Source organism: Drosophila sechellia, chromosome 2L (assembly GCF_004382195.2).
Source record: "Drosophila sechellia strain sech25 chromosome 2L, ASM438219v1, whole genome shotgun sequence".
Lineage (NCBI taxonomy): Eukaryota > Metazoa > Arthropoda > Insecta > Diptera > Drosophilidae > Drosophila > Drosophila sechellia.
Window position 1 is genome coordinate 6,911,641 of NC_045949.1, and position 26,089 is coordinate 6,937,729.

Here is a 26,089-nt window from a genome sequence, read left to right on the forward strand (position 1 = left end):
AATCAATAATAAATTGTAAAATCGAAAGAGTATTGAGTTTCAAGCGCCGATAACGATCGGCAGGGCAGAGCGGTTATCGGTGCTCAGCGATAGTTTCGACTGCAGCCCTGGTTCTTGCATGTGTTGGGCAGCAGCCAATCGAAATCTGGCTAAATAAAATTAGTTAAACTCTTTGCTTTGCCAGCACAAACGCACACAGTACGGTGCACGTTGCATATTTTAGACAATTAACCAATAGCAAACATTTTCCAAATACTGACGAGCGCGATGTTAAGTGCGGAATTGAGGAAAATTCCATGTGACCCCTGAATTTCGTGTGCGTGTGTGTTTGTGAAAGCAGCGCGGAGAAAAAAAAATGGCAAACACAAGCCAACTACAACAAATGTAGGTACCACACAGCAACAACAACAATTAGAGGGGCTATTATAGGGCCGAACATGAAAATTCAATAATTTGACGCCTTGGCGCAAAGGTTAGTTTTTCCAAGAGCTGTGAAAATTATTATGAAATGTGAGAAGTGCGCGCCTGTGTGTGTTTTATAATTCCCGCACACACACGCACAGCTGCGCCCCCGCAAATTTGTGTGCGTGAGTTTCATGTGTGTGTGTGGGCGAGTGTGTTCATTTTTTTGACCTCCCCCAAACAGCATCCCCCGCCCACCGCCCCACCAAGCCAGCTGATTCATGCTGCTGGTGATAAATCAATGCTTCTAATCGAAGAAAACTATAAAAAACAACCGCATGCAACATTTAACGGTGTCGTCTAATGACCCTGCCCCATTAAACAACAACAACAAGCGACGCGACGCGCTACTTATATAAGTGCAAAAGTATGTGTGTGTGTTTTCGTGCGTTTGAGTGCCAAAACAACGCAACTTTAACAAATTGCTTGGCTTTTTGGCAAGCGTTTGAGGATTGTCGTCGCTTGGAAATTAATTTTAGAGCATTATGCCATCCACGCTAGTGTTTTTGGCCTGACAATTGCGCGCTCTTTGCGTCTAAAAGAAAAAGAAAAAGAAATTTGAAAAATGCCTTCCTGTGTGTGAGTAATAGAATGCGTGAATGTGTGTGTTTGTGTTTGACAGCAGCGCAGTTGCTGCGCCGCCAAACTATTACTGTTAGCCGGCGGTTTTCATTCACGATTTTCAGTTTTGTTGTTATTTCCGTCTAAAAGCGAATTCCCCTCAGTTCTTCGATTTTCTACGTGTTATGCAATGCAAAATGCAGCCCAATGGGCGAGAAAAAAGAGCGCCATTGATTTTCTGCTGTTATCATTAGGCGGCCGTATCGCGATTTAGCGGGGAACACCTACCTTTCTTTTGGCGTCACATGCCCGCAACTCTTTGCTCTTTGTGCGTCATCGTTTAAAAGTCATTTCGAGTTGCAAATTGAAAACTCCAATTCACATTCAGCTGTTCACGATTGCTGCGTACACTGTGAGAATACTTCGTTCACATTCCATTGGCATCTTCAAAATCGTAGTAGGGGTATTCCGACTCTTTTTTTACATTCAAGTACTTATGATGGCATCATTTACCAGGTCATAAAACATCTGCGTCCACTGGTAACAAAAATCTAGGTAGAAAACTCACCCCTTTTAAAAAAACTTCACCTTTTTCAGTTTAAACATTTTGGGTCCCAATATCATATTCTATTAAAATTTTAAAAACCCGTTGATCATTAAGCTGGCTATAAATTAAACACTATTTCTTTCTGTGCTGTGTTTATTGACTAATAACACTTTTACCTCTTGTTCGCTCGTTTTTTTTGCTATTATCACCGCGGTTTTTGATGTGTGTTTCTGAGTGCAGGCGACGGGCCTCTGAGCACGTAGTCTATCTGTTCCACATGGTTATGGCCATCTCTTTGGCTCTTGGATCTGCTCTTCGAGTACTCCACATCGCCGACCTCGAAACCGTCGGTATGACTCGACAAAGCTCGCAGACTCCACTCGATCAATTGGTTGCTTTCGGGCCAAGAAGAATCAGTTAACGCCTGCGCGGCGATCAGGTCTCTCTTTGGTTTAAATACAAGTAAAATGTAGTGATATTCAGCACGCTTTATACAAAGAATATACATAGTTGTCAGCTTGTGAACGAAAATGAAAGGCATTTTGTCATTAAATGAATGATCTTTATCTACGTGAAAATCTAACAATTAAAATGCAGTGATTTCTTTCTAAAGTCAAAATTGTACCGTGTGGCAAAGGCCTAAAACGCTCATTACACAGAAGTCAGTTTGCTTTTCACAAGGCGTCTGACTTTGCGACTGCCAATTTAGTAGTTGATAAATATTAGTCGAAAATCCTTTGACGTTGCGCTAATATTTATAGTATTCATAATCATTCACATTCGCCCGCCGACTTTATCAGCCAGCAAATAGATAAGCAAAAGTCGCATACGTTCGTTCCCCTGTTCGTTTGTTAGCAATGAACTCATTCCGATGGCAAATAGCGAAAATAGAGTGGGAAAAGTCGCTTGGCAGCTGGCTTATTAGTTTCATGTGATTGCCAGCAAATTAACACAAGCCCGCCTTCTCCTCTCTACTTTCAGTTGAGCAACTAACCAGACGCGGCACATAGGAGGAGTTCCCAACCCAAGCGGTGCCCACCCCGCGAATCCCCAAAATCAAGGAGTAACAATTCCAAGACAATACTGCTAACCAGAAGCGATCACCATTTAATGCTATCCGCAACTTTGGGGGCCAATGGCGGCTCTCAGCCGCTCAGTCCCTCCGCCCAGGCGACGCTCAGCAAGCACCTGCCGCGCCTCCAGTCGAAGCGTCTCCTCCAGCAGACGCAGTTGCAGTCGCCGGCTGCCCCCAGACCACAGACCTGCGATGCCAGCTGCCTGACGGGTGAGCAAATCATTTCGATCTCGACCACAGTCCAACTACCATGAGCTAAGCTTACACAGACTGAGTACTCGTCCATTAGGCCTTTTTCTGTGGTAAATGTGAGCTTGGTAGTTGAACTGCAGGTGCACTCTAAACAAATTTCACACAATCGTGCTAATATATTATGTTGTAATATTCACAGAGCTGTGCAGCAGCGAGAATCTGCCCGAGGTGGAGATTTTTTCGCTGCTGGAGGAGCAGATTCCCAAATACAAGGTGCGCAACGATTTCCTCACAAACTTCTCGGGCTATGCGAATGAGGACTGGTTCGTTCCGGCTCCAGCGCTGCCCATTCCGCCGGAGGGTCTGGGCTTGACCAAGGAGCAGACAAGAGAGTGCCTAAACTATTTCCGTGAGTTGCATTTAATTAATATTATAAGCATATAAGAAGAATCCTGTGGAGTCAGTTGCGTTTTCCATGACTCAATCATTTGAACGAATGAGATCATCGGAAAACCTTAAATATTATTTTAAGTGCGATTTGATTCGGGCTCTGTTCATCTGTTTGACTTCATATTTGTTCGACAATAGAGTTTATTTCTTATTAGTAAAGGAATATTGCATATCTATTTCTTTTCTAAACGATATTATAATCGTATCATAACTATACAATTGCAAAAGCAAAACTGAAATATTCTTTGCTTAATATTATTCATTATCTACATATTGCAACTCATAAGAGGGTGAAGACCAAAGCCATTTATGGCTTTCCTAATATATTTGTTTTTATGGCACTGGTCGTCTCTGCCTAGCTATACAATTGCCCAATTAATACAAATTTATCAGCGGAAACTTGTGCGGTCACCCTTTGAATCATTCATATTCAGTGTGAGTTATACAATCTGTATACTATAGAAGAGTATATATATTCTGTATGAATAGGTATGATGCTTTCACTTGTCGTTGGGCTTTTCTTTTTTTAAATTTCCCAATGTTTTTATGCGTTTTTAAGTATTTTTCAAATTGTTTATCCACCGCCGCTTGACAGCAAAACGCAATTTTCTTTTATCTACGCAAGAAAGCAGATTAAAAATAAATTGCCATATATACTATATGGTGCAGTGTTCTTTTTGTATCACATGCCAATGTTTTTTGTCTCTGACATTTGTGCGAATATTATTGTTAATATTTCTTAGGCACTCACTCTTTGAAATGTCTAGTTCATGTTTATTTATGAATTTTGAGTTGACAGCCATATGGAGATTATACTAAACCAAGTATAATTATTTCCATTGTCTATAACAACTAAACAAATGCGGTTTATAATCGATATGCTGACACTTCGTTTTGTAGTGTCTTAAAACTAATCTCACCTTATTGGTTGCATTAATACTATGGGCAACAAACCATTTAAAGTTTTTTTTTTTCATATAATAATGTGCATTAAAGTATTAAAGCTACTAAATTACAATTTGCTAAGAATTTTAAAATACTGCCGATTAATCGATTTCCCGCGCTATTTCAACACTTGTTGCTCAAGACTCCAGTCAGTGTTGTGAAACGTCCGCTGTGACAGCTGTGGCCTGCCATTCACACAAGATCACTGCCACATGACAGCTACATCGGAACAGCTGAGTGGGGCCCGGCCGGCGATACGGCAACGCTGCGCGTGCTTTTGTCATTTTGCTTTTCGATTTTGTCGGACGTTTGAAATCGGTGGGGAAAGAGGAAAAGTAATGGTGCTGCGCTCCGCGTGCCCGTGTGTGCGATATTTCAAATGTCTTAGCGCCGCCGCGAAATAAATACGTAAACTGAATTGTGTGTGCCAAAACGAAATGTAAGCGGTGGTCCGTTCGCTCCGTTAATAAGTGCGAAAATTACGAAAAATCTGTGTTTTCGTTCGGCGTTGGCAGTGAAATTGTGCGTGTGCACGTCTGGCATAATTTGCCAAAAATACTCGAGAAATATGTGTGCCAAATAAAAGCAAAATGGCATAAAGGCGAGCCAATGGCACTGCCGAAAAATCATTAACGCAAAAATTATTAATAATATTGCTCATACGCGCTGTGTGCGCCAGAGCAGTTGGAATTTCTCCAAGTGCCTTTTGTTCGTGCCGTCATACGAATTGAATTTATTTTTAGGACAAATATTGCCAGTGTATGTGTGTTAGTGTGTGTGTGTGAGTGCTAAAGTTTTTTTTTGTTCCTTCTTTGCTTCATTTTTTTTGTGAATTATGAAGAGGAAAACGCTGGCTGTTGTAAACATTTAAAGGGAACGCGCGTATTAATGTATTAATGGGTGGAGGCCATGGGCAGGGCTTGTTGTCTGTCTGTCAGCTTAATTTTTTCTTGCCGTTCATTCAATGGGGTTTCTTCGCTTGCAGTTGTTGTCGTTCCGTCTCTTTACATAATCGCTTTTCCATGCCGTCTTTCGGTTTCGCTGATAAGAAGTGTTTTAATTCTATATGGCCCTCTATCGGAATTTCCGTCCATCTCTGTCGCGCATCGGCATTCCGTCTCTGTCACTTCAAAAAAAAAAAACCAGCTGTTTGCCGATGTTTGTTTGCATTGGGTGTGTGTGCGCTTTCCATTGTACATATGTACATGCATACATATATAGACATGTGCGTGGTGGACGGGCAATTTACCATTTACCGCTACACGAATTCCCGACTTCCAGTTCTTGGACGGCAGCCGGTTTACAGTGATCCCTGGGTAAACAGAAACTCCTTACAGATGCTTATTTGTATATCTGTGCTAAGAACACAAATAAACAAAGCAAAGGTCAGGCTGGAAAAAACAATCCACGTGGAAGTGATCAACTTTATGTGTAATCTCATGACGCCTGGAAATTCATGGAAATATCAATTAAATTTTCCAACAAATGATAGTAAACCCGACTTAAAAAAAGAGTATAGATATTCCAGCATTTGTATTTTTACACTGAATTTCCATGAAGATTAAGAAGTAAAGATAAATTTCCAATTAGTCATTCTACTCTTCACCTATTAAAAGTAATGATTAATAAGCATGAATCACACAGGTCAATGTATCTTGGTTATACAATCCGTTGATTACTTCGCTCATAGCCAGCTACAACTGTACTCCATTGGCGTGGCTTCTTGATCGATTGGCATTATCTTTACCCAGTAGCTCGGCTCTTCCGCATCAATCAACGGTTTATCTGGCTAAAGAACGCGTTCCGTTGGCTCATCAAGTGTTCCGCTAAAAAACCAACCGCAAAGTACAAATGTACAAATGTACAAATGTTCAAATGGCGCTTGAGCTATGGGCCACGTTAAATGGACAGTCATAATCGCCCTGGCAATTGTACTTTTATTGGTGCTAAGCCTCTGCCGCACCAAATTCCGCGCGAAAATTGGTGTCATGTTCGTGGGTCCTAAACTCGGGCAAACCAACCAGAAAAATACGAAAAAAAAAACAAAGCCGCTTATGTGCAACTGACCATGCTTCTTTTTAGTCAGCAAACAATTGGCCGAGATGGTTTACATACATATTGTGACATACTTTCATTGCGTCATTTCGCAACAGCACTGCACCTGCAGGCTATTCGTTCAATCTGTCGGCATTTGTGCCTCTTCAGCGTTTTCCTCTGTGTCACTGGCCTATTGAGGAGGACAATCACACTACTGCCCGCCGCTAATTGGTGCAAGAAAATGTGTCTCAAAACGTTTTTCGCGGTAATAACCAGTGGTTACAACTACCACTTCCCACAGGCTATCACTCAACTGCAGCGGACATCGAACTTCCTTGTCGTTGCCGTTGTTTGTTATTGATCAATACAACTATTTAAATATTAGCTGCTCTTGATGCAGATTTACGCATCTAAGATTTTAAAAAGAAATCAGCTTAGGTGAATTATTGATTAGTATTATAGTAACATTAAAGTACCAAACTCTAGAATGATTGTGACTTAAACTACCCACATAAATTGTTAAATTATAATTAAACAATTAAAAATTGTTGTTAAATTGTAATTACGTAATAAATTTACGTAACATTTTGTATCTGATCTTGAACTTATCCGTCGCATAAACACTTAATCCATTGGATTACGAAAAAAAACCTTGTACCTTGCTCATCTTGTAGTGACCATAAAAATCTGCTTAAATGCACCGAACTTTTGCCATTAATTAATTACGAACAGCATTTGTGAAAGTTGATGTGAACCAAATACATCAGAAAAACTGCAAAGCTAAAAAAAAATAGTAACAAATAACAAATAACATGCCAAATAACAACTGAGTTGGTCTTATGTTACTGCTGCCGTTTTCGCTTCATTTTCGCGTGTACGAATTGATTGGCCTTTTTGGGATGTTTTGCCTGCTTTTCCCTCGGCTATTTATTATTTATTCAGTTGTCTTTACATAATTACCAAACCCCCAGCGCCCATGAACGTCTCGATCGGCTTATATCTTCTCGCCCATTATATATCATATATATCATAACTTGATTCAATCAGCCAATCAAGTTGTATGTTGCTCGTTTTGTCATATGTCATATGGTTTATCTATGCGATAAAGTGATTTATTGGCCGTCTCCCTTCGAAAATGTTTAGGTTGCCTGAAGTTGGGAAACGTGACTCACAGGTGCATACGCGGTGTGCATGTCGATGAACCTAAAAAATAAACCTCAAGTGTAGGGATGCAAAAAAATTAATTTCAAGTTAAAAAAAAGTGGTGACTCGGATCAGTTGACTCATCTCCGCATCTGGGATTGTGGGCACCAAGGCTTTTTGTTCGACTAGCCAGCAGCAGTCAGCAGCGGCTTTATGTTGGCCATCTCATGTTGGCCGTTCATTTGGCACAACCGTTAGTAACTGAATCTAGCTCAGCATCGGCACTTTTCGCAACTGGGTTCAGCTCAATTTTCTTTCACTTCGCCCGAGTGGCCGGCCATAAAAATGATGATCGAATGGTGGCTATTGAGAGCGTGAATGGACCAACCAACTACTTGGGATGTGCACCATTTCCCACATTCTGAAGCGCAGCCCACGCGTTTTTCCTACCTGAGACGGTTCTAGTTTGGCCAGAGTTTTCCCAGCAACAACCTACGTGATCTTGGCCACGGATCAGCGCCATTCGAACGCATTCTCCCTAGGCTAACTAATTTGTAAAACTCGTTTGCGCCCAACTTTCCTCAAGTGGCAGCCACTAAATCTCCGCCATGCCCACACAATCTGTCCACTCCACTCTTCTCCTGCGCGCGGCGATGTGAAGTCGTCGCAGTTTTGAAATATTTGTGATTTATTTTTTCAACTGGCATTGTATGTAAATGCTGGGATTTATATGCGCAAACAAAATTTTGCCATTGTTGGTATTTTTGGAAAAGTGAGGCAACCATCTTCCGCAGATTGCTGGCAGCTGATGGTAACTTGCCTCATAATCCGAGTGTTAACATTCGGCAGTCGGTCGAAAGATATAGCCCATAGATAGGTGCAATTTGCGCAGTATTTTAACAAGAAATTGAACTAAGTTACTAACACACACACACGCATCAACACTCGCAATCTTTATAGGCACTGAATGCAAGCCAAATCCCAGAAAAGCTGTTAAAACTATACTCTACAAAATTTCCTGTTAGAAGTTAATTGTTCGTGTGTTCCAATACATGTTAAATCGAAATTATTAAAACTTAAAAGTTCGCGCCAAAGCCAAGCAAACGATGTACGTACAGCAAAATGCCATTCCTCAACAGTGCAACGCGAAGTAAACCGAATCAACAAGAACCAGAGCCACATCATCATGGCGTCAGGAAGCTGGACTCCCTGCCCATAATAGTCGAGCAGGAGGCGGACGACTATGGACAAACCTTCGAGCATGGCAACCAGCTGAATAGCACCTTTTCCGTGGACCGCGAAGCCGGCAGTTCGTCGACCTCGCTGGTCGAGAGCAAGTCGAGCAGCTCGCTGTGCTCCACCGCCACCTCCGAGGATTCCCTGAATGCCACCCTGATCACCAGCCAGCCGTCCAACTCCAGCAAGCATTTCGAGAACACCTACAAGCTGCTGGGTCAGCACCTGGACTTCAATTGCCAGCGCTCGGCGGATAAGCGACAGCATCTGAATGGATCTGCTAGCGATTTCGATAGCCTGTCCAGCTGCTCCTCCATGTCGGCGATCGTCAATGGGATTGAGCCGCCGCCCACGCGTCTGGAACTCGAACTGGAGGCCGTGGATCGAATGCGTTGCATTGTCCAGCAGATGAAGTCGGGGCCAAAGTCGATGGATACGCCGCTGGGCGTGTCGGCTCCTCATCTGGCGCTGCTGCACGACTTCGCCTCGAAGGGGCAGCGAAAGGTGGAGGCCAGTGTGCCGGGCACGCCGGTACCCAGTCCGATAACGGGCGCACTGGAGGCGCCGCACTTTGAGTTGCCACAGGAGCTGCTGCAGGCGGCCAGCAGCTGGGAAGTCATGTACTACGCCTCCAAGAACGTCGATGGCAAGAACTGCCTGAAGGTGGTGCGCAGTCTGCTGACGAACAAAGGTAAGAACGAGGTCTGGACGGGATGTTTCAGATGGTTCCGACTCTTCTGAACTTGTAGCCATGTCAAGTGTCTGATAATTGAGGCATTAAGATAGCATATAATCCATCGCTCTTCATGGCACAAGTGATAAGAATCACTCCAGTGATAATAGGTACACTCGAATAGTTTGCGGATTCGCTGAACCTTTTAATAACAATTGTGGTTAAAGTTCGCTATAATCATTTTATTGCATTGCTCATATTGAATTAGTAATACCTTTATCATTGGCAATCGCCTATGATATCTGCCTTATCAATATGCTTGCAAATAGACATGGCTTTACTTAGATTGGTTTGTTATTAACGTATTTTGGCAATATGGCCTCACACTTTCTTTTTTTATCGCTGAAGTGCAGGCTGCATGTCTTAGCCTTAATTTGTGCCTATCTTATCGAAAGTCTTTCCATATATTTCCTATTATTAATGAACTTTTGTGTTGTTTTCCCTGTTTATTTCTGAGTTCTTTTGTTGTGGTCGACGTGTGAGCAAACACGACAGCCATTTTTTGCACATATATGTAGGCTTGAGCAAATATTCTCCATTTACGCCCATTTATTTTCTTTTATTTCGCTGAGTGATGTTCAGACTTTGTATTTGCTTTCGATATACTATACTATATGGATCGTTATTCGGCTTGTTATTAGAGCCGAGTCTGGCATATTGATATTTGCACAACTTATGATCGCTTTTGTACGATCCTAAAATCGCCTATAGACGATTTTAGCAAGTTCATTAGAGAAAAACTATCAAGCACATGATCTCATCTTGTGGCTGGGATCTTTATTGCTAGGGCCGCCACTTATCTACGCAAGTTTTGTATTAATTTAGTTTTCCAAATGTGGAGAGGAGCTTTTTTGCCTTATCATTTGTTTGCCAGGCACACACTATCTTTGTGCGATTGATTGCGGAAAAAGCTCCAGTCATTTATTGCCATTAATGCAGGCAAAAAACCACATGACATTATTGTCTTGAAATCATCACTGAAGTTCTATTAGCGTAAAGCTGCCAAAAAAAACAATTAAGTACGTTTTTATGACTTGCACGTAAGAGGGTTTCTCTATATCTTAAAAACTAATCGAGGCACTATACTAAAGTGTTTTAAACTACTGATGCCTTTATGAGATTTTAATGTATCTAACGCACATGAATCATATGTTAATATATTTATTAAATTAATATAAAACACTTAACATTAAAGTGCGGTACAACTTTCATGTTTTTATTGCTTTATAGGGTAATTAAACTGCTAAACGCTAAACGCAGACGTAAGATAATGAGTTTTCTTCCAATTTTTATGACTGACCGACGCGTGCTGTAAATCTTTAAGTGGAACATTAGCAGGTTCACAAACTCTCTAACTAGATTTTTAATTTTTAGAGCAGAGTCCGGAAGATCGTAAATCGGCTAATCCGATCCATCGCTGATCCTAAACCATTTCGTTTTGTGCAATAGTTTTCTACCTGATTTATCTAAATGTTTTGTAATTCGTGGAAAGACGTCTCAGCAAAATAGGTACGCAGAAAATTACCCGCGTAGTTTTTCGCGCCCTAACCATGAATGGGATTAGGATTAGGCGGAAAATGGTTCCGGTTTTCAGTTGGAGTTTTCAAATTTCCCGCTGTTTACCTGAGAAATAGGAAATATGATATATTTTGAGGGGAAACAAACAATTGGCAAAGGGATTTGATGACCATGGGTCGCCTATCCGGCTCATGTGCATCGAAAGTTTCAAGTTTGTATGTAAATGAATAGAAGTTATTTATGTCGCCAGTTTTCGTTTAAATTACTGATGTTACGCAGTATCATTGAGTCGACCCTCTTACACCACTGCTATTTACCTTTTGAGAGCTGGTAACACTGTACCGCTCTCTGGCTCTCGCATTTGTGGATGCCATGGTGGTGGATGTGGACTTCGATTCCAATACAACAAACGAAATTCATTCACTCTTGGCTTCCACGCCTCGCGTTTGTCATTCTCTCGAGTATCTGCAATCTGTAAATTACACAATTTGTGCAAAATCCGAACGGAAAAGTAAAACAATTTGTGCCAAACAATTTGCCAAAGTCAAGGAGTTGCAATTTCGAATAGTGTTCATGCGGTTAAAGATTTAATGAGCAATTCGAAACGTTTGCAAACTGCGAAAAGAATATAAAAAACAGCACGCAAAAGGCGTAAGAAGAAGAGACTGTATTTGTGTGTGTGTGTACCGTCACGAGTTTGGAGCGCAGTTTTTGTCCGTCTTCTTCTTTCCATCTATATTTGAAGTTTTCGCGTTTATAAGTTTTTTGTTGTTGTTTGTGGGTTATGTCTCTAACCTTTGGACTTTTGAACTGCTATTATATATTTATTGTGAAGTGAAGTGAAACGCCGAAATATTTAGCACATGTGAGTTTACCAAAATTGTGATTTTTTTTATAGTATTTCCATTTAGAATTCCCAGCTGTAAGCGTAACTATTGCCATTTCCCTTTCACTGGAAATGTCTTGGGGGAAAACGCCTTTTACTTTAAGTGATGCTGCTGCAGTTGTTGTTGTTGTTGGTACTGCTGTTTCTATTGTTGCTGCCTGCGCTGCCGGTCCTCCTTGGTCGACGTCGACGTCGCAGCTGCCATTTGAGTGTGTGCGTTTGGCCGAGCAAGAAGTTCCACTTCCAGTTTCCAAGCTGCGCTCATGGCTATTTATAAAAACAAAAACAGAAAAGATAACATTGAGCCAGTCAAGCGAGGTTTTTTTTTGTTTTACGTTTATTTTCGGCCAAGCGAAATCTTTGAAAGAAATAAATTAACGAGCTGCAAGTGATTTTGCGCATGCTCCGCTTTTAGTGGGTGGCAGTGAAGAGAGCCAAAAGTGACTGGGAGAGAGCCTCACGATGACAGTTATTCATTTTCTCTTGTGACTCTGGACAATTCGCATTAATTTAGCAATTAGTTTTAATGTTTACATTCACCGAGCATCAAGGCAATTGAATAAAAAACTACAAAATCATGTGACCCCCGGGTGAAAACGAATAAAAAAAAACGGATAAACGGGGTGAAAACGCCGAGGGAAAAATAAAACACCCCTCTTTGTACCGCCAAACAAGCCGACAGTGCCTAGACGGAATTTGTAAAATGCTTTAAAAATTACATAATACAAATCGAAGAGGAAATTGCTTAACGAAACGATTTAAATTTAAATGTGATTAGATCTAAAGCAAGAACGCTAAGTGACTAAGAAAAGAATTTGCCAAAGAAAACGAAAGAAATCAACAAAGACAAAATGACGCACGTAAACAATGGGGAAGTAATGGCAAAGGAGATGGAGCCAACGGGAGAGCGAGAGAGAGACAGGGAGTCTGCTGCCGGCAGCGGGGTCCATCATCGATTTTTAGCCAGTGCATCGGAGCGAGATGCCAATAGCGGGAATGCATTGGAAGCTGCAGCGACAACAACAAAAACAGCCACAACGATTACCAACTTGGAAGACTTGGCCTTTGAGGCATGCCAAAATTGGTCGGATTTGCACCAAGACTTCTTCATCACGGACGATGAACTTGAGTACGAGGATGAACTTTCTTTGGGCAGCAGCATAGGTGGAAACATTGCAACAACAACGACAGCAGATACAGCAGTAGAGGGGCTTATAACGGGAGAACAGCAGAACGAACAGCTGCTGATGGAAGGTGCTTATGCTATAACTGTTAAATCGATGAATCCAGTCCAGTGTGGAGCTATTGCACTCCTTTCCAACACTGTCACAGGGAGTCTTTCAAAAAGTGCCTCCCGCTACGGTGAACTTTTTTTTTTTGTAACGAACAACTGATTACCAAAGTTTGTGAAAAGTTTCTTTAGCTGATTTGTGCTGAATTGATTTGTGAGAAACATTTGTGTACTTATTAGAAGATTGAGAATAAATATTCTTAAATTGTACAAGTAAAACTAGAATAACAATATCACAAATTTGTCACTGTCAAACAGAGCCTGTCGAACAAATTGCCATTATTTTCTACGAATGTATACAAATTTCAACATAGTTACTCCATCCATTGATTGCGTTTATGGTTCCATAATTATTTGGTTCTTGTATATTTTATAGTTCTATGCGGCAACCGCGTTAGCCAAATGACTCGGGCGTACGATGACATTGAGGCCGTGACGCGACTGCTGGAGGAGAAGGAAAAGGACCTAGAGCTGACCGTGCAGATTGGCAAGGAGCTGCTCACCCAGAACAATGCACTCGAGGCACGGGTCGCGGATCTGGAAACCGATCTCAAGGCCTCCAACGACGATCGTGCTCAGCTGGTCCACGAGCTGCACAAGAAGAACGAGCTCATCTCTGTGCTTACCAACGATGCAGACGATGGCACAGATACTGGTAAGTTAAACACAGATATCGTTATCTATATGGGTAGATAAGTGATCAAGAAATAAACTTTGTATAAGTGCGAAAGTACTTCATGACTAATTATATATAATTGTCTCTTCACAGACACTCCCACCATGTCGAAGTCTATAACTTTGGATCTGCTGCAGCGCAAAGTCAACTCTCTGCTCGACGAGAACAAGTCTCTGAAGTGCGAGGCCACCCAACTGGCCCACCAGACGGACGAGGTGGAGGAGCACGAGCGCCAGCTTATGGCCGATATCAGTGCTCAGCTAAACGATGCCAACTCGCAGTACGACAACCTCAGTTTGGAGTTGGAACGGCAGCGTGAGGAGAACCGGCTGCAACATGAGCAGATCGTGAACCTGACCGCTCGCCTGGCGGAGGCGGAAATGCGGCTACACCAACTGACGCAAGACAACGACGAACATCTCTCGCTGCTGCACGTGACGAAAGAAAACCAAAATGCTTTGGCCCTGGAACTGGTGGAGTTCAAGCAGCGCTACGAAGAGGTGCTCGCTCTGCTGCACTCTGCTCAGGATCAGCTGAAGCAGCAGCGAAAGCGGTCGCAGCCGCAGGCCAGGAGCTCCTTCCTCGGCGGCCTTGGAACAAGTGGCGCTGGCATGGGTGGTCTTTTCCCGCCGGATTCACTGCACTGTGAGCTTATGGAGTCTTCACTGTACTCAGAGAATAGCCTAGACTCTGGCATATCCGGCGACAGCCAGCGATCAGCGGACCGCATTAGCCGCATGATGATGCACATGCCGTCCGGCGGCATGAGCTCGTCGACCATGGGAGGTAGCGTGTATGCGGGAGCTGGCAACGTACCGCCTTACAAACGGGTATTCGACACAGTGCGATGTGCCGGCAAGAGCGGCAACTACATGGACAGCGGCAACGTGTCGATGACCCAACTGGGAGCTATGTCGATGAGCAGCTCTTCGGGGCCGCGCATGGCTTCGATGGCGTATCCAGCGGGCTCCTACTATCGTGGCGGTAGCAATCAATCTCTGGGAGTTAAAACTCTGTCAAGCGAGAGTCTCAACTCCCAGTCGGATGACGGTTATCCAGCCCAGCCCTCTGGTGTGCCAGGAGCGCCCGGCGCCAAGGAGCTGGAGGCGGCTCTCAAGAGGCTGACGCCGGCTGAGGTCTTGGCTCGCCGTGCTATGTTGTCCTATGCCCCGGCTGGAACCTATAACTACGACGAACCAATGGGTCACGGTACAGGTAACGTTCGAAACTCGGATCTACCGCTGGGTGTGCGCACGCCGGACAGTATCATGTCCACCGGCTCGTCGGGAATGTCGGGCTCCACGAATCACATGTCCGCCTCGATGACGCATCAGTGGCGCCTACCCGAGAAGCTGCAGATCATAAAACCCATGGAGGGATCGCAGACATTGCACCATTGGTCCCGCTTGGCCACGCCCACGCTCAGTGGACTGCTGGACGAGCGTCCCGGCGTGACGATCCGTGGTGGACGTGGTCTGGACGATCTGGGAATGCAGATCTACACGCTGTCGGACGTAGAGGAGGACGTTAGCGATGATCTGCCCGGCAAACAGTTCGAAGCACCGGGCTGCACGTTCACCTACACCAACAGCATGGTCATGCATCCGGACGATGGATTCGTAAACGATCTGTCATTCCTCTCGCAGTCGCAGATGTCGTCCCGAATGGCCTCCACGTCGACATCAAGGCAACCCAGGTTAGTATAAAATGATATGCCAGCTGCCATGTGTTTGAGACTCGTTTTCCTTCTCGTTTTTCGTTTAACGCATTATTTCTTAGCCCGAATTCTAATTTTTGTTGTGTTCTACTTTCAGTTGTCCTGCCACGCCTCGCGCTGGACTATCGCGCAAAAATTCCTGCTCCACATTTTCGGTGAACCTCGGACTCGCTGGAATGCTGAATGAGAGGGGCATCAAGGCGGTGACGCCCAGTGCCCTCAACACGCCCGCCGGTCCCAACTTTTCGCCCACGGTGACGCCATGCAACAGTCCGGAGGGATCACCTCCTCGTGCCCAGTCGCCCGAGCCGCTCTTTGGATTGCTCTCGTCTGGTGCAGATTTGATACGACGCAAAATCGTAGGCGATCAGCATCAGCAGCAGCAACAGAAGCAAAGGAGCAGCCTTAGCAAGCAGCAGCAGCAGAAGATCATGCTGTCGCACTTGGAAAGACGTGCCCTGCGATCGCTGAACCTAATTGAGAAGGTGGAGAGCATTGGACTGGAGAACATAATAAGCGCACAGAGAGGCCTTGGCTCAGGAATCGCGAACCGCAGCAGCTCGCCCCTGAGCAGTGGCAGCCTACAGAGTCTCCACACCAGCAGCAACAGCATTGTGGACGACATACACTTCGATCGGGCACAGATCAAGGGTGTCCTGCATCGAGGCCTGAAGTCGCCCACGCCCGCAACAGCATCAACATCAGCAGCTGCGGCGGCTGCAGGGCCAGGTATCTCGACGAGCAGCAGCACGAGCGCTTACAATAGCGATGACAGCGACGACCAGGGCTTGGTAATGAAGATCAAACCGTCGAAGAGCGCGACACCCACAACAACAGGAGCAGCACAAAGTCAGCCAAGCGCTGGGACGACAACCAACGGCACGGCGAGCGAAACGCGACTGAAGCAGATGCAGCGTCAGAAATCGCGCAGGCAGCTGAAGAACGGAATGGCCAACCAGAGGCCTGATCTGGGCACAATTTCTGGCGCCGGAGGAGGCGGACGGGTGCGTCCGGATCTGGGAAAGGTAGCCGACAGCGGCAGCAGCAAGCTCAGCACCAAGCGAAGTGAGGCTAAGCCTGCGGAGGAGGAAGAGGCGACACCACAGACCATCACACAGGCGTTTGTGGGTTCAGTTAGTTCCTTGCTTTTTGGCCGCAAGGGCGGTTGGCTGTAAAACAAATAGCTAATCATTCACAACCTTATTCTTACGCTTGCTGGACTATAGTTTACTTTTAAACGGCGGAAGTAACATTTTTATTTAAGCACTACGCGAGAACAAGTTGAATAACGAAACGTAATGTAATCGTGTGATGATCGTTTAGTTTAATTTTTCTGTTTAATACCCCGCATAATGCCTGTCATCGCCACCTTAAGCAACACTGGAAGAAGGTTTTAGTGTTTGTAGCTGTGATTTGTAAATACATATATAGAGAAATGTTTAAATTTAGTAGTTATTAATCGAGTACTTCGCATATTATTATTATTCTTTTTGCTTCAACCGACAACGGCAATATAAGAACAAAACGATTGCCAGTTCGTTAGAGAAACCGAGTTCCAAAGCAGCTATTTTTAATTTAAACTACATTTTGCCAATTTTGTATTTATTTTCCCTGTCTTTATTACCACTTAAACGAAAACGAAACCGAGTATATATTTAATTTTATGATTTCGTTGTGTAAAGGGTCAAAGCAGGTGCAACGTTGTACATATATAGAAAGAACAAAATGAGAGAGATCAATCTGTAACTTGAATGTGGTTAAGTAAAGAGGTGCATATATATTTTTTTACACGCGTATATAGTTTGCGTTATTCGCTTTCCACACAAGAGACGTACTCCGTAGCCCCCTTCCTCCCAAATACTGTATCACAAAGATCATAACTCAAAATGCTATTGCTTTGACTTACATCTTATTTCGGTGGTGACAACTGCGCCACCATACGAGAAATACATAAATTATAGCGAAAAACGATTATTTTTCTAGTCCTACATTGGGGTGGTGCTCGTTTGGCTATGCAGAACCGCAGAGCATAGCTTCCAAACAGAGCGCACTTAACCCGAGACACAAGAACTTAAGAGCACTGAACAAATGTGTGAAGAAATCCGTATTAGTAGGTTCATCGATAGGGAACAGCATCCAAGATCCAGTAACAAATGCACCATGGCCAACCAATCAAGCATTAGCAATAAACGGACACATGTTATCCAATCACTCGCGATCACACAACAGCTCGCAGTTAAAGTCTATTAGCAGGATTCTCAAAACTGAAGTGTAAAGTTGAAGATCAGATCAGTACTACTTTTGTTATTTTGACTTCGAAAGGTTTTTAATTTGAAGAACGAAAATATCATGGAATAAGAATATATCGATTAAGATCAAGAAGTAACATATGTTTATTGGAGTTGTACGCGTTTTTCGAGGATTTATGTTTAATAGCATTTCAACTGAACAGTTGGCATTGGAATCGAGTGCGTGCCCTAAAGCGTAAATTATACAACAATTTGGAATACAGAAAGGATTGTAAAAGTTATTAGTTTTAATTATCAATATATTTATTTATATCTGCAAAATAAAGAGAACATCGTTAAATACAAAATGATTGAAAGCGTTTTCTTTCGCATTGGCAATCAAATAGACAAAAAAACCAAAATAAAATAAACAAAATTATTTTTAATTATATGAGGATTATATTATTTATAATTAAAATTAATTGAGGACCCCCCACCTAAATTTATTTGATGTGCTTTAATAGATTTACACCATGTGTTGCATAAATATTCATGCGGCTTATCTCACCTAACAATTAATTTTTTTCAAACAATTCAAAAAACCCGCCTAACTAGATTTAACCTTTTGAAAATACCAAACCAAGCTGCTTGCAGCCAAAAGCGATACTTTGCAACACTGCCAGCCATTTCGGCACGTGCTGGGTGTGGACACACTGGCACGCAGCGAAGTAAACACAACGCAATATTTCGTCGGAATTTCACCTGGTTTTCACCTGGTCTGCCGCGCAATAAAACCGCCCAATTGCTGCCGAAATTACGGCACAGATAATGTGCGAATTAATTGGCATACGGCGCGATGAGATAATCGGTCGATTCGGGCGGCAAAAGGCAACTGCGTGTCAAGTGGAAAATCAGTGAACGGTGGGTGGAGGGTTGACGAGAAAAAAATAAGAAAACAAAAACAAAACGCGTTGCCGAAAATCGGCAACAACAAAAGCGAGTGTGAGAAAGGTGCGAGAAATTCACCTGTCCCCGCTGGCCGATTTATTGATGACGTGGAATCGGACGAAGGACGCAGGGCCACAGGACATATACATATTTTCCAGTGCACATGCACATGCATGCTGCACACGCACACACACATGCAAACACACAGTAGCGCCCATGCAGAAAACCAGTTGTTTGGCCGTTGCTGTTGTTGCTGTCACTGCTGCTGCTGCAAATGAGAAGTGCAAGTGAAGCAGCAACAAAAATCCTGCTCTTGAAGTACAAAGCGAAGAAAAGGAGAAAATAAATAAGCGGAAAAGGGCCGAGAAGAAGGTGCGACAACGACAAAAAGTTGTTTGTCAACTTGTTGCCAATGTTGCAGCCACAAAGTGGCTGGCTGTACAAACAGCAGCAACAAAAACGCAGCATTTGGCATCGGGCGAGTCCAGGCGAAAGTCCCAGGCCCACGGCAGGATAATAAGGAGCTCACAAAAGCGAAGCACGAACAGGTGGAAAAGGCCAGGATATCCTGTCACTCGGGTGAGTTTGTCCACTCCAACGGTTTCTTCAGTTTTTTTGGAACACATTACCTTATTTTTACCCCGCAGCTCCAAATCGGGAAACATCATTGAAGCTTGATGATTTCTCCTTTGGGTGATTAGAAAAGATTTAAAGTATACAAAGGATTATACACGAATTTGCTATTCTATTTGGGTAAGTTAGCAGAATTCTTGGTCTAGATTTTACTTAATTCTTCATTTCAAATTAATCTAAAACAGGCCTATAAATTTGGATAACTTGCCCAAACAATCCGCAACCCGTCCCAAAGCAAACTTGAACGAAATCAGCTTTTGGTAAGAAACTAATACTTCAAATAAAAACTACAACTACACTTTTAACATATCAATATATGAACTAAAGTTTAATCAAGTTTACTTTCATAAATGCAGTGAAGGGGCATTTATTCCATTAAATCATTTGGCAATCAGAAGAACTCCTGCCTGCAACCATGTCCACGATTACCAGAAGCGCTAGTGCGAGTCCCATGGCGCTGAACGGCGTCATCGATGCCAGCCTGTTCCCGTTGAAGTCTACGGCCGATGTTATCAATCTGTTCCGTCGCGCTCTAACCTCTGGAATCGAGCCTGATCTCACCCTGCTCTCCATCGTCGTTGGCTACATCGAGTTGTCTTTGACGACGGGAGAGGCTGCTGCGCAGGCCGCTCAAGCCGCCGCGGCCGCAGTCGCAGCAGGTGACATTAGTCAGGCGACGACAGGTGTGTACTGCACCCCGTTTATCACTCCATTTTACCTTTTACCGCTCGCGTTCACCGTTAACCAATTAGCAAAGGATGACCAGTTAAAACGGAAGCGATTGCAGACAAATTGGAAAAGTTTCTGCCTCCTTTTTGCTGGTTTACTTCAGCATTTAAAACTATTAACAACTGGTTCACTTATAATTGCAGGTGGAAATGACATCATCATGGGCAACAGCGTCCCGTTTCCAGTTGTTACCCACGAACTAATCGCCGGCCTGTATAAGAAGTTCCAGACGATCCTGTCGGTGGTCGAGAAGCCCAAGCCCCACCGCCAGGCCACACGCGAGGTGATCAAGAAGGTATCGGATGTGATCTGGAACTCGCTGATCCGCAGCAGCTACAAGGATCGGGCTCACCTGCAAAACCTCTACAGCTATCTGTCCGGCAACAAGTTGGACTGCTTCGGAGTCGCGCTGGCTGTGGTAGCGGGTTGCCAGTTGCTCGGCTACAAGGACGTGCGACTGGCCATCTCCGAGGATCATGCATGGGTGGTATTCGGGCAAAAGCGCGTGGAGACAATCGAAGTGACATGGCATGGCAAAGGAAGCGAGGATAAGCGGGGGCAGGATATTCGTCCCGGTATCGAATCCGGATCCTGGCTCTACTTGGGTAAGCTTGAATCTCTGTGGGCGTGCCACCGGTTGCGTTGTCTAACATACCTTTTCCTTACATTAAGGTGGCCTGGCTGTGGTTTGCGAGCGTGGCATGGAAGTGGCGGCCATCTGTGCCGCTCTGAATATTTCATTGACCTCGAACAGTGACTGCGTGGAGGTGGCAGAGCTCCAACAGCAGCTGCTGTGGCTACTCTACGATTTGGGCCACCTCAAACGCTATCCCATGGCCCTGGGCACTCTCGGTGAGCTGGAGGAGATTCATCGCACGCATCCCAGCATCAGTTGCGAGCAGTTATATCGCGAGGCTATAGAGTCGGCGAGGACCCACTACCGGAACCATCACGTGTATCCGTATACCTACCAAGGGAACTACTACAATCGATTGCTCAAATACCGCGACGCCTTTGCAGCATGGGCAAATGCGGCGGACGTTATTCGCTTGTATACGTATCAGTGTCGTGATGACGAGGAGATCTACAAGGAGCTGTTGGACATTGCCAACGAGCTCATACCGTACGTGATGAAAACCGAGAGCTCAGGTCATTCGGCGAGAAGTATTCTACGAGATTCTGAGGTTTTCGCCAATTTACTGCGATTCTACGACGGCATATGCCAGTGGGAGGAGGATAGCTTGACTCCCATTCTGCACATTGGTTGGGCCAAACCACTGGTGAATAATATCACCAAGTTTGATTACGACATTAGGTCACAGGTGGTCATCAAGTTGCCCGAGGATCTGGAGGCGGAGCAGGCGAAGGCGGAGCTGGCGAGGGCGGAACAGGAAGCCAAGGAGGCTAAGCAGTCGAAGGAAGCTGCAGGATCAGAGGCTTTGGAAGGCAATAACAACAGGCCGGTCACAAAGGAAGAGGTAAGCATACTCATGGGTTATAAATTTTATTTAACAATTTAGTCCAGTTGAAAATAGAAAATACATAATTCTTGAAATTCATTTGGAACGAAATTTTGCAGCCACTTTTTTCAATATTTTTTTTTCATAAGGTTAAGTATGAAAATCAAAATAGTATCCGATGGGGTAATTCTTCCACTGCCATTTAAAGTTTAGATACGTACTTTCGAGGTTTCTAAATTGGACGCTCCACCGCAACATTTGCATCGAACCTTTAGGCTTATCCTAATCTTAGTTTGCAACTTCGTATGTGCTCATCGTCTTCCGAACTTAGGCTCGTCGTATTGCAGTATTTTAACTCCTGACGAGAAAATTCCGTGCAAGACTTGAATTCTTTCGTGGTTAATCCTTCATCATTAACTGTATTCGCTTTACGAGGATGCACTCTTGCCGTTTGAGGATGGTTGTTCAATATCAATTTGTTTAAGTTCAGAACAGCTTTTGCTGGATTAAAAGCGCATTTCTTTAATATTGACTCCACACGTGACAACTTGTTGCCCAGCCTTTCCTTATCAATCTGTAAGTTTTGTAACTGTAATTGTAGTTTTTCGATGGAACCAAGATTGGATCGCCGATCCTTTGTGTCCTGCTCATAATTGTCGCATAGAGCGTATTTACGCTTTAATTGCCTGTTTTCTGGATTTGGTATTGGAATTTCCGAGGTTTTTGACGGTGCGACTGTGTCAGTCATCTCATCATTCTTACTCTTAGTGAGCATTTTCAAAAACCGATCTAGCAAATATCGTCTTCGGGCTTTTAGTTCTTCCAACTCATCTTCGCTATCCGAAGGCAGAGAAACGTGCTTGCTCTCGGCAAGGAATTGCGAGGGCTCTTCGATATTCTTTCTCTGCTGTGGCTCTGGATTCTCCCGCCGAATACTCTTAAAGATGCCCGGTCTAGATGATAGAGCATCAAGGCTGTTTTGCCTCTCGAATCTGGCGTGTTTTCTGCCATAATTAAAGACCAACGACTGACATTTGTGAATAGAATAGGTGCTGCTTCGATTGGAGAAACAGGCTACCATATGACTGTTGTCAAAACCGATTGGTGATCCTTTTCTCACCTTTTTGGCATCGTATTCGTTCCCGTTGTCGTTCGCTTCATAGAACTTGTACATCCAATTGCAGAAGACCACTTGATTTTGTCCCAAAGTTAACTCATGCACCGGCATATAAACCGTAACACTTAGTTTTTCAAAGCAATTGTTCAGTAACCGGTAATTTAACTGGAAGTCGACGATGGCGTTCGTATAAAACTTGACCTTTTGAATTTGTATCGACTCGGGGAAGAGTCTGTGCATCAGTTGGCAGTATACAGCTCCTGTTTTAAGATCCCCAATGCCCCGCAATTGGCAATCCAGTTTGGTGTTTATAAACATCAGCAGGGTCTTCACGGAGACTACATCGTATTTGCTCGCTGTTACCCTTTTCGCTATTTTGGTACACGGATTAGTGGTCTTTGGGAACGAAAGTTCCATAGTTTTTAATGTAAGTCTGTTGACAAAGCGGACTCCAGTTGTATTAACTTGGGTAAGGAAGGAAGGGTAAGGAAACAATAATGTTTATTTATGGCTAAGTTGTTTTTAAGTTCAGCTATTCTTACCGATTCTGTGTTGACTGAGGTATATTCTGAAAGGATTCCCAGATGAAAGAAAACAGGGCACAGCCTACCACGATTGTTAAAAGTTATTCGTATTATTATTATTATTCTATTTGCCAGAAATCCAAGAACTCGGAGCTGCCGACTACCTTGGCCGATTTAACTGCTGCCTGTGGCGAGAAGATTCTCAATCCGGATTTCTTGCTCCAGGGCGGAGGACACCCGTTCGCCGATCAGAAGCAACAGCCTTCTGGCGGCGAATCTGATAATGCAGAACTCCACAATAACAACAATAACAGCAACAGCAATAACAACAACAACAACCACAATGTGGAAAAAAAGGAGGCCGCAGCGACCACAACTAACCGAACAACCACAAGCAATGGCACCGGCACCTCTGTCCAGTTGCCCGCGTCTAGTGAGGCCAGCAACGCTGGCCAAGCACAATCCCAAGTTCAAATAAATGACCAACTGGGAAAACCACAGCACAAAGAAGCTAAAAAAGAGGAGACAAGCGACGACTACGATCCCTTCGAGATAATGCTCAAACGGCCAGTCATCACCTTGTACAGCCAAAAGATGAAGGGCCTGAAGGATCTGCTGCTGGCCGAGAAGCTGAACACCCACGCTATTTCCCTCCAAGTCACCGCCCAGTCGGTGGCCTCCCGAAAGGTTCGCGGAGTGGAGAAACAGTCGGCCACCATTTCAGCCACCATCACTGCAATCTCTTCCAGTTCCGGCGACAGTGTCCTGAGCGGAGTCGGTGGCGGAGGTGGCAGTGGCTCAGCAGTCACCGGTGGAGCGTTCTTGGCATCATCGTCTCTAGGAGGAGATTCAATAGCCGCATCACGCCCAAAAAGAACGCGTCGCGAGTAATTCTCATTGTTGTATATTACGTATTGGAAAACTCTTATTAATCGTATGTGCAAGCTAAGGTGGTTCGATTTTTGTTGTTCTAATATAAAGCAGAGTAAACTGTTTAGTTTTTCAGCAAATTTCGTTGAAAACACTAGAGCCAAGCTGGGAATCTGTCCATTGAGCACAATTAAGTCAAAATACACTTCAATAACTTATATTTTTAAATATACTACTACTTTTACAAATTTAAATTGTCTCGAAATTGAAAATTACATCTTATAACTTTTTTATCGGCAGAAAATTCGAACCACCTAAGTAACCATGCATATATTATATAAGCTATCATATTTTTGATGTTCGATGTGTATTTATGTAGTTCGTAAGCGCGAGATGAAACAGAAATTAAGCCGTTATAGAACGCCTAGCGTTTTAAAAAGAAATTTAAAATGTGAAACACATAACACACAGACATGTCCCAGCAAACAAACAACAAGCACACGAAACGCTAAGCTATGCTAAGTATTTATGATGTATTTTTAGCTGTTATACTTTATCCCTTATGTATTTATTGCTACAACTCTTTGTTTTCCCCTCAAGCAAGCTTAAAATCTATTTTTTTATTGTGTTTAAGCGTAACTTAATTGGTGCTCTTCTTCGAAAACGAAAGCGAAATATAGGTTCTGTGTTTGATTTGATCACACTTTAAGGCAAAAATCTTGAAAAATGTTTTTTGAACGATAACCGAATTGAAGTCCAAATGGATAGACGGACTGCTCGTATTTATGTATTTACTTTAAAGCATTTTATTGAGGCTAAGCTGATTAATTTAACTCTATTTACATATATATCCTGTAATATTTAAGAACGCAAATCCTTGTTACGAACTGTTGACTTGAAGCAACAAAACAGTTGGCAAAACCGAATGCTAAACAAAAGAATACATATTTAACACTTCCTCTATATGTGATACAACACTTTTTCTAGAAAAGCTTTCATATTATCTTATAAACTAAATAGAATTAACCACTCTCCACACACTGTAAACGATCACCACTTAAGTGGGCTGGCAGCAGCAGGACAGGCTCTTGTTCAGGGCTAATCCAGATGAATGAATGTATGTCCCGATCCCACGGATATGTGTCCCATCCAACTTGTCGCCCCCTTTACAGCTACAGCAATTACGGAAAAATCGGAGCTTGTAACAAATTGTTGAACGATGATAATAATTGCATTGAATTTAATTTGATTTGTGCGTAGAGCATCTGTGATGAATAATAATGTTTAAAAATGGATGGAGAAGGAGCGAAGTGGAGAGCCCAAAACCACACACAATACTGATCAACAATATTACTAATCAAATATAAGGTGTTTTATTCCTCGTATATAACATTAGCTGACTAAATGTAAACACAAACGAAATCAGACAAACTATTTAATTGTGTAGATTTGCAGACCGCAACAACTAAATGTTAAATGTTGAACTAGAGTTACAATTGTGAACTCTAGAAACCGAAACTAACGAAGCAACAAAGGAGTATATATTTTGGCATACAAAATTTTTACCATTAAGTCAACTAAACGGATGAATACAAATTGTGAAATATGTTTTATTTTTACTACATCTCGGACAGCACGAAAACCAGCCCAAAAATAGACAAAACTTAAAGTTCGCTATGCAATAAATCAAAAGGCAGCAATTCAAGAAAGAAAACAATATGAAAACCTATACGCATATAACATATATATTTATTAATGTTAACATATGGTACATTTTTGATCTAATTGTTTAAAATAGCCAACCAGCAGCAACAGTTAAATTAAATGTAGTTTAAAACCCAAATGCTCAATAATCCCTTTAGCTTAAAAACTAAATAGCCAGCCGTAAAAATGTTATACAAATCATTAAATGCATATAAAGCCAATTTTAAAGTCTACAACAAACCGAGAAAGTTAAGACTTTAAATGAATTACATTTTAAATATACTTCAACTTTATCCGGTTTGTAATAGCTTGCCTTTAAATTTAACTCGCAATTAATTCGGATGAAAAGCTTGAACGAAAATTACCTAATTCGTTTACTGGAAAATGAGAAATATGTCAGAAATCTG

At 43.1% G+C, this 26,089-nt stretch overlaps 3 protein-coding genes and 2 long non-coding RNA genes across 9 annotated transcripts; 2 read left to right on the forward strand and 3 right to left on the reverse strand.

The window, feature by feature from the left end:
* The first annotated feature begins 114 nt into the window (after positions 1-114).
* LOC6611493 (trafficking kinesin-binding protein milt) lies at positions 115-18,068 on the forward strand. Of its 5 annotated transcripts, XM_032714097.1 has the most exons (6): positions 115-384; positions 2,552-2,855; positions 3,037-3,246; positions 13,453-13,731; positions 13,846-15,448; positions 15,567-16,644. In XM_032714097.1, the coding sequence occupies exons 2-6, from the start codon at positions 2,681-2,683 to the stop codon at positions 16,642-16,644; spliced, it is 3,345 nt and encodes a 1,114-aa protein (XP_032569988.1). In that variant the 5' UTR covers positions 115-384; positions 2,552-2,680. The 5 variants fall into 5 exon arrangements, with proteins under 5 accessions (XP_032569988.1, XP_032569986.1, XP_032569987.1 ...); XM_032714095.1 differs by lacking the exons at positions 115-384; positions 2,552-2,855; positions 3,037-3,246 and adding exons at positions 4,531-4,671; positions 8,373-9,339; XM_032714096.1 differs by lacking the exons at positions 115-384; positions 2,552-2,855; positions 3,037-3,246 and adding an exon at positions 8,535-9,339 and having other exon boundaries at positions 15,567-18,068.
* LOC116800227 lies at positions 10,577-11,300 on the reverse strand. Its single transcript, XR_004361209.1, has 2 exons — positions 11,217-11,300; positions 10,577-11,004 (listed from the first exon to the last, which is right to left on the reverse strand). It is a non-coding gene; the product is annotated as an uncharacterized LOC116800227 (long non-coding RNA).
* LOC116800228 lies at positions 11,990-12,212 on the reverse strand. Its single transcript, XR_004361210.1, has 2 exons — positions 12,121-12,212; positions 11,990-12,052 (listed from the first exon to the last, which is right to left on the reverse strand). It is a non-coding gene; the product is annotated as an uncharacterized LOC116800228 (long non-coding RNA).
* Positions 18,069-18,399: 331 nt separating the features above from the next.
* Positions 18,400-25,903, forward strand: LOC6611494 (menin). Its single transcript, XM_002035999.2, has 7 exons — positions 18,400-19,224; positions 19,293-19,398; positions 19,464-19,538; positions 19,635-19,961; positions 20,151-20,612; positions 20,680-21,485; positions 23,244-25,903. The coding sequence occupies exons 4-7, from the start codon at positions 19,694-19,696 to the stop codon at positions 23,997-23,999; spliced, it is 2,292 nt and encodes a 763-aa protein (XP_002036035.1). The 5' UTR covers positions 18,400-19,224; positions 19,293-19,398; positions 19,464-19,538; positions 19,635-19,693; the 3' UTR covers positions 24,000-25,903.
* On the reverse strand, positions 21,496-23,210 carry LOC6611495. Its single transcript, XM_002036000.2, has 2 exons — positions 23,127-23,210; positions 21,496-23,048 (listed from the first exon to the last, which is right to left on the reverse strand). Exon 2 carries the CDS (start codon positions 22,999-23,001, stop codon positions 21,745-21,747), a length of 1,257 nt encoding a protein of 418 aa, XP_002036036.1. The 5' UTR covers positions 23,002-23,048; positions 23,127-23,210; the 3' UTR covers positions 21,496-21,744.
* Positions 25,904-26,089: the final 186 nt, after the last annotated feature.

What these genes read in the sequence shown, in the direction of transcription:
- LOC6611493 (XM_032714095.1), top strand. Translation starts at nt 8,535, where the DNA reads ATGCCATTCCTCAACAGTGCAACGCGAAGTAAACCGAATCAACAAGAA. An exon ending in CAGTCTGCTGACGAACAAAG is followed by an intron (nt 9,340 to 13,452) that starts GTAAGAACGAGG and finishes TATATTTTATAG; the next exon opens with TTCTATGCGGCAACCGCGTT. An exon ending in AGACGATGGCACAGATACTG is followed by an intron (nt 13,732 to 13,845) that starts GTAAGTTAAACA and finishes GTCTCTTCACAG; the next exon opens with ACACTCCCACCATGTCGAAG.
- LOC6611494 (XM_002035999.2), top strand. Translation starts at nt 19,694, where the DNA reads ATGTCCACGATTACCAGAAGCGCTAGTGCGAGTCCCATGGCGCTGAAC. An exon ending in CGGATCCTGGCTCTACTTGG is followed by an intron (nt 20,613 to 20,679) that starts GTAAGCTTGAAT and finishes CCTTACATTAAG; the next exon opens with GTGGCCTGGCTGTGGTTTGC. An exon ending in GGCCGGTCACAAAGGAAGAG is followed by an intron (nt 21,486 to 23,243) that starts GTAAGCATACTC and finishes TCTATTTGCCAG; the next exon opens with AAATCCAAGAACTCGGAGCT.
- LOC6611495 (XM_002036000.2), bottom strand. Translation starts at nt 23,001, where the DNA reads ATGGAACTTTCGTTCCCAAAGACCACTAATCCGTGTACCAAAATAGCG.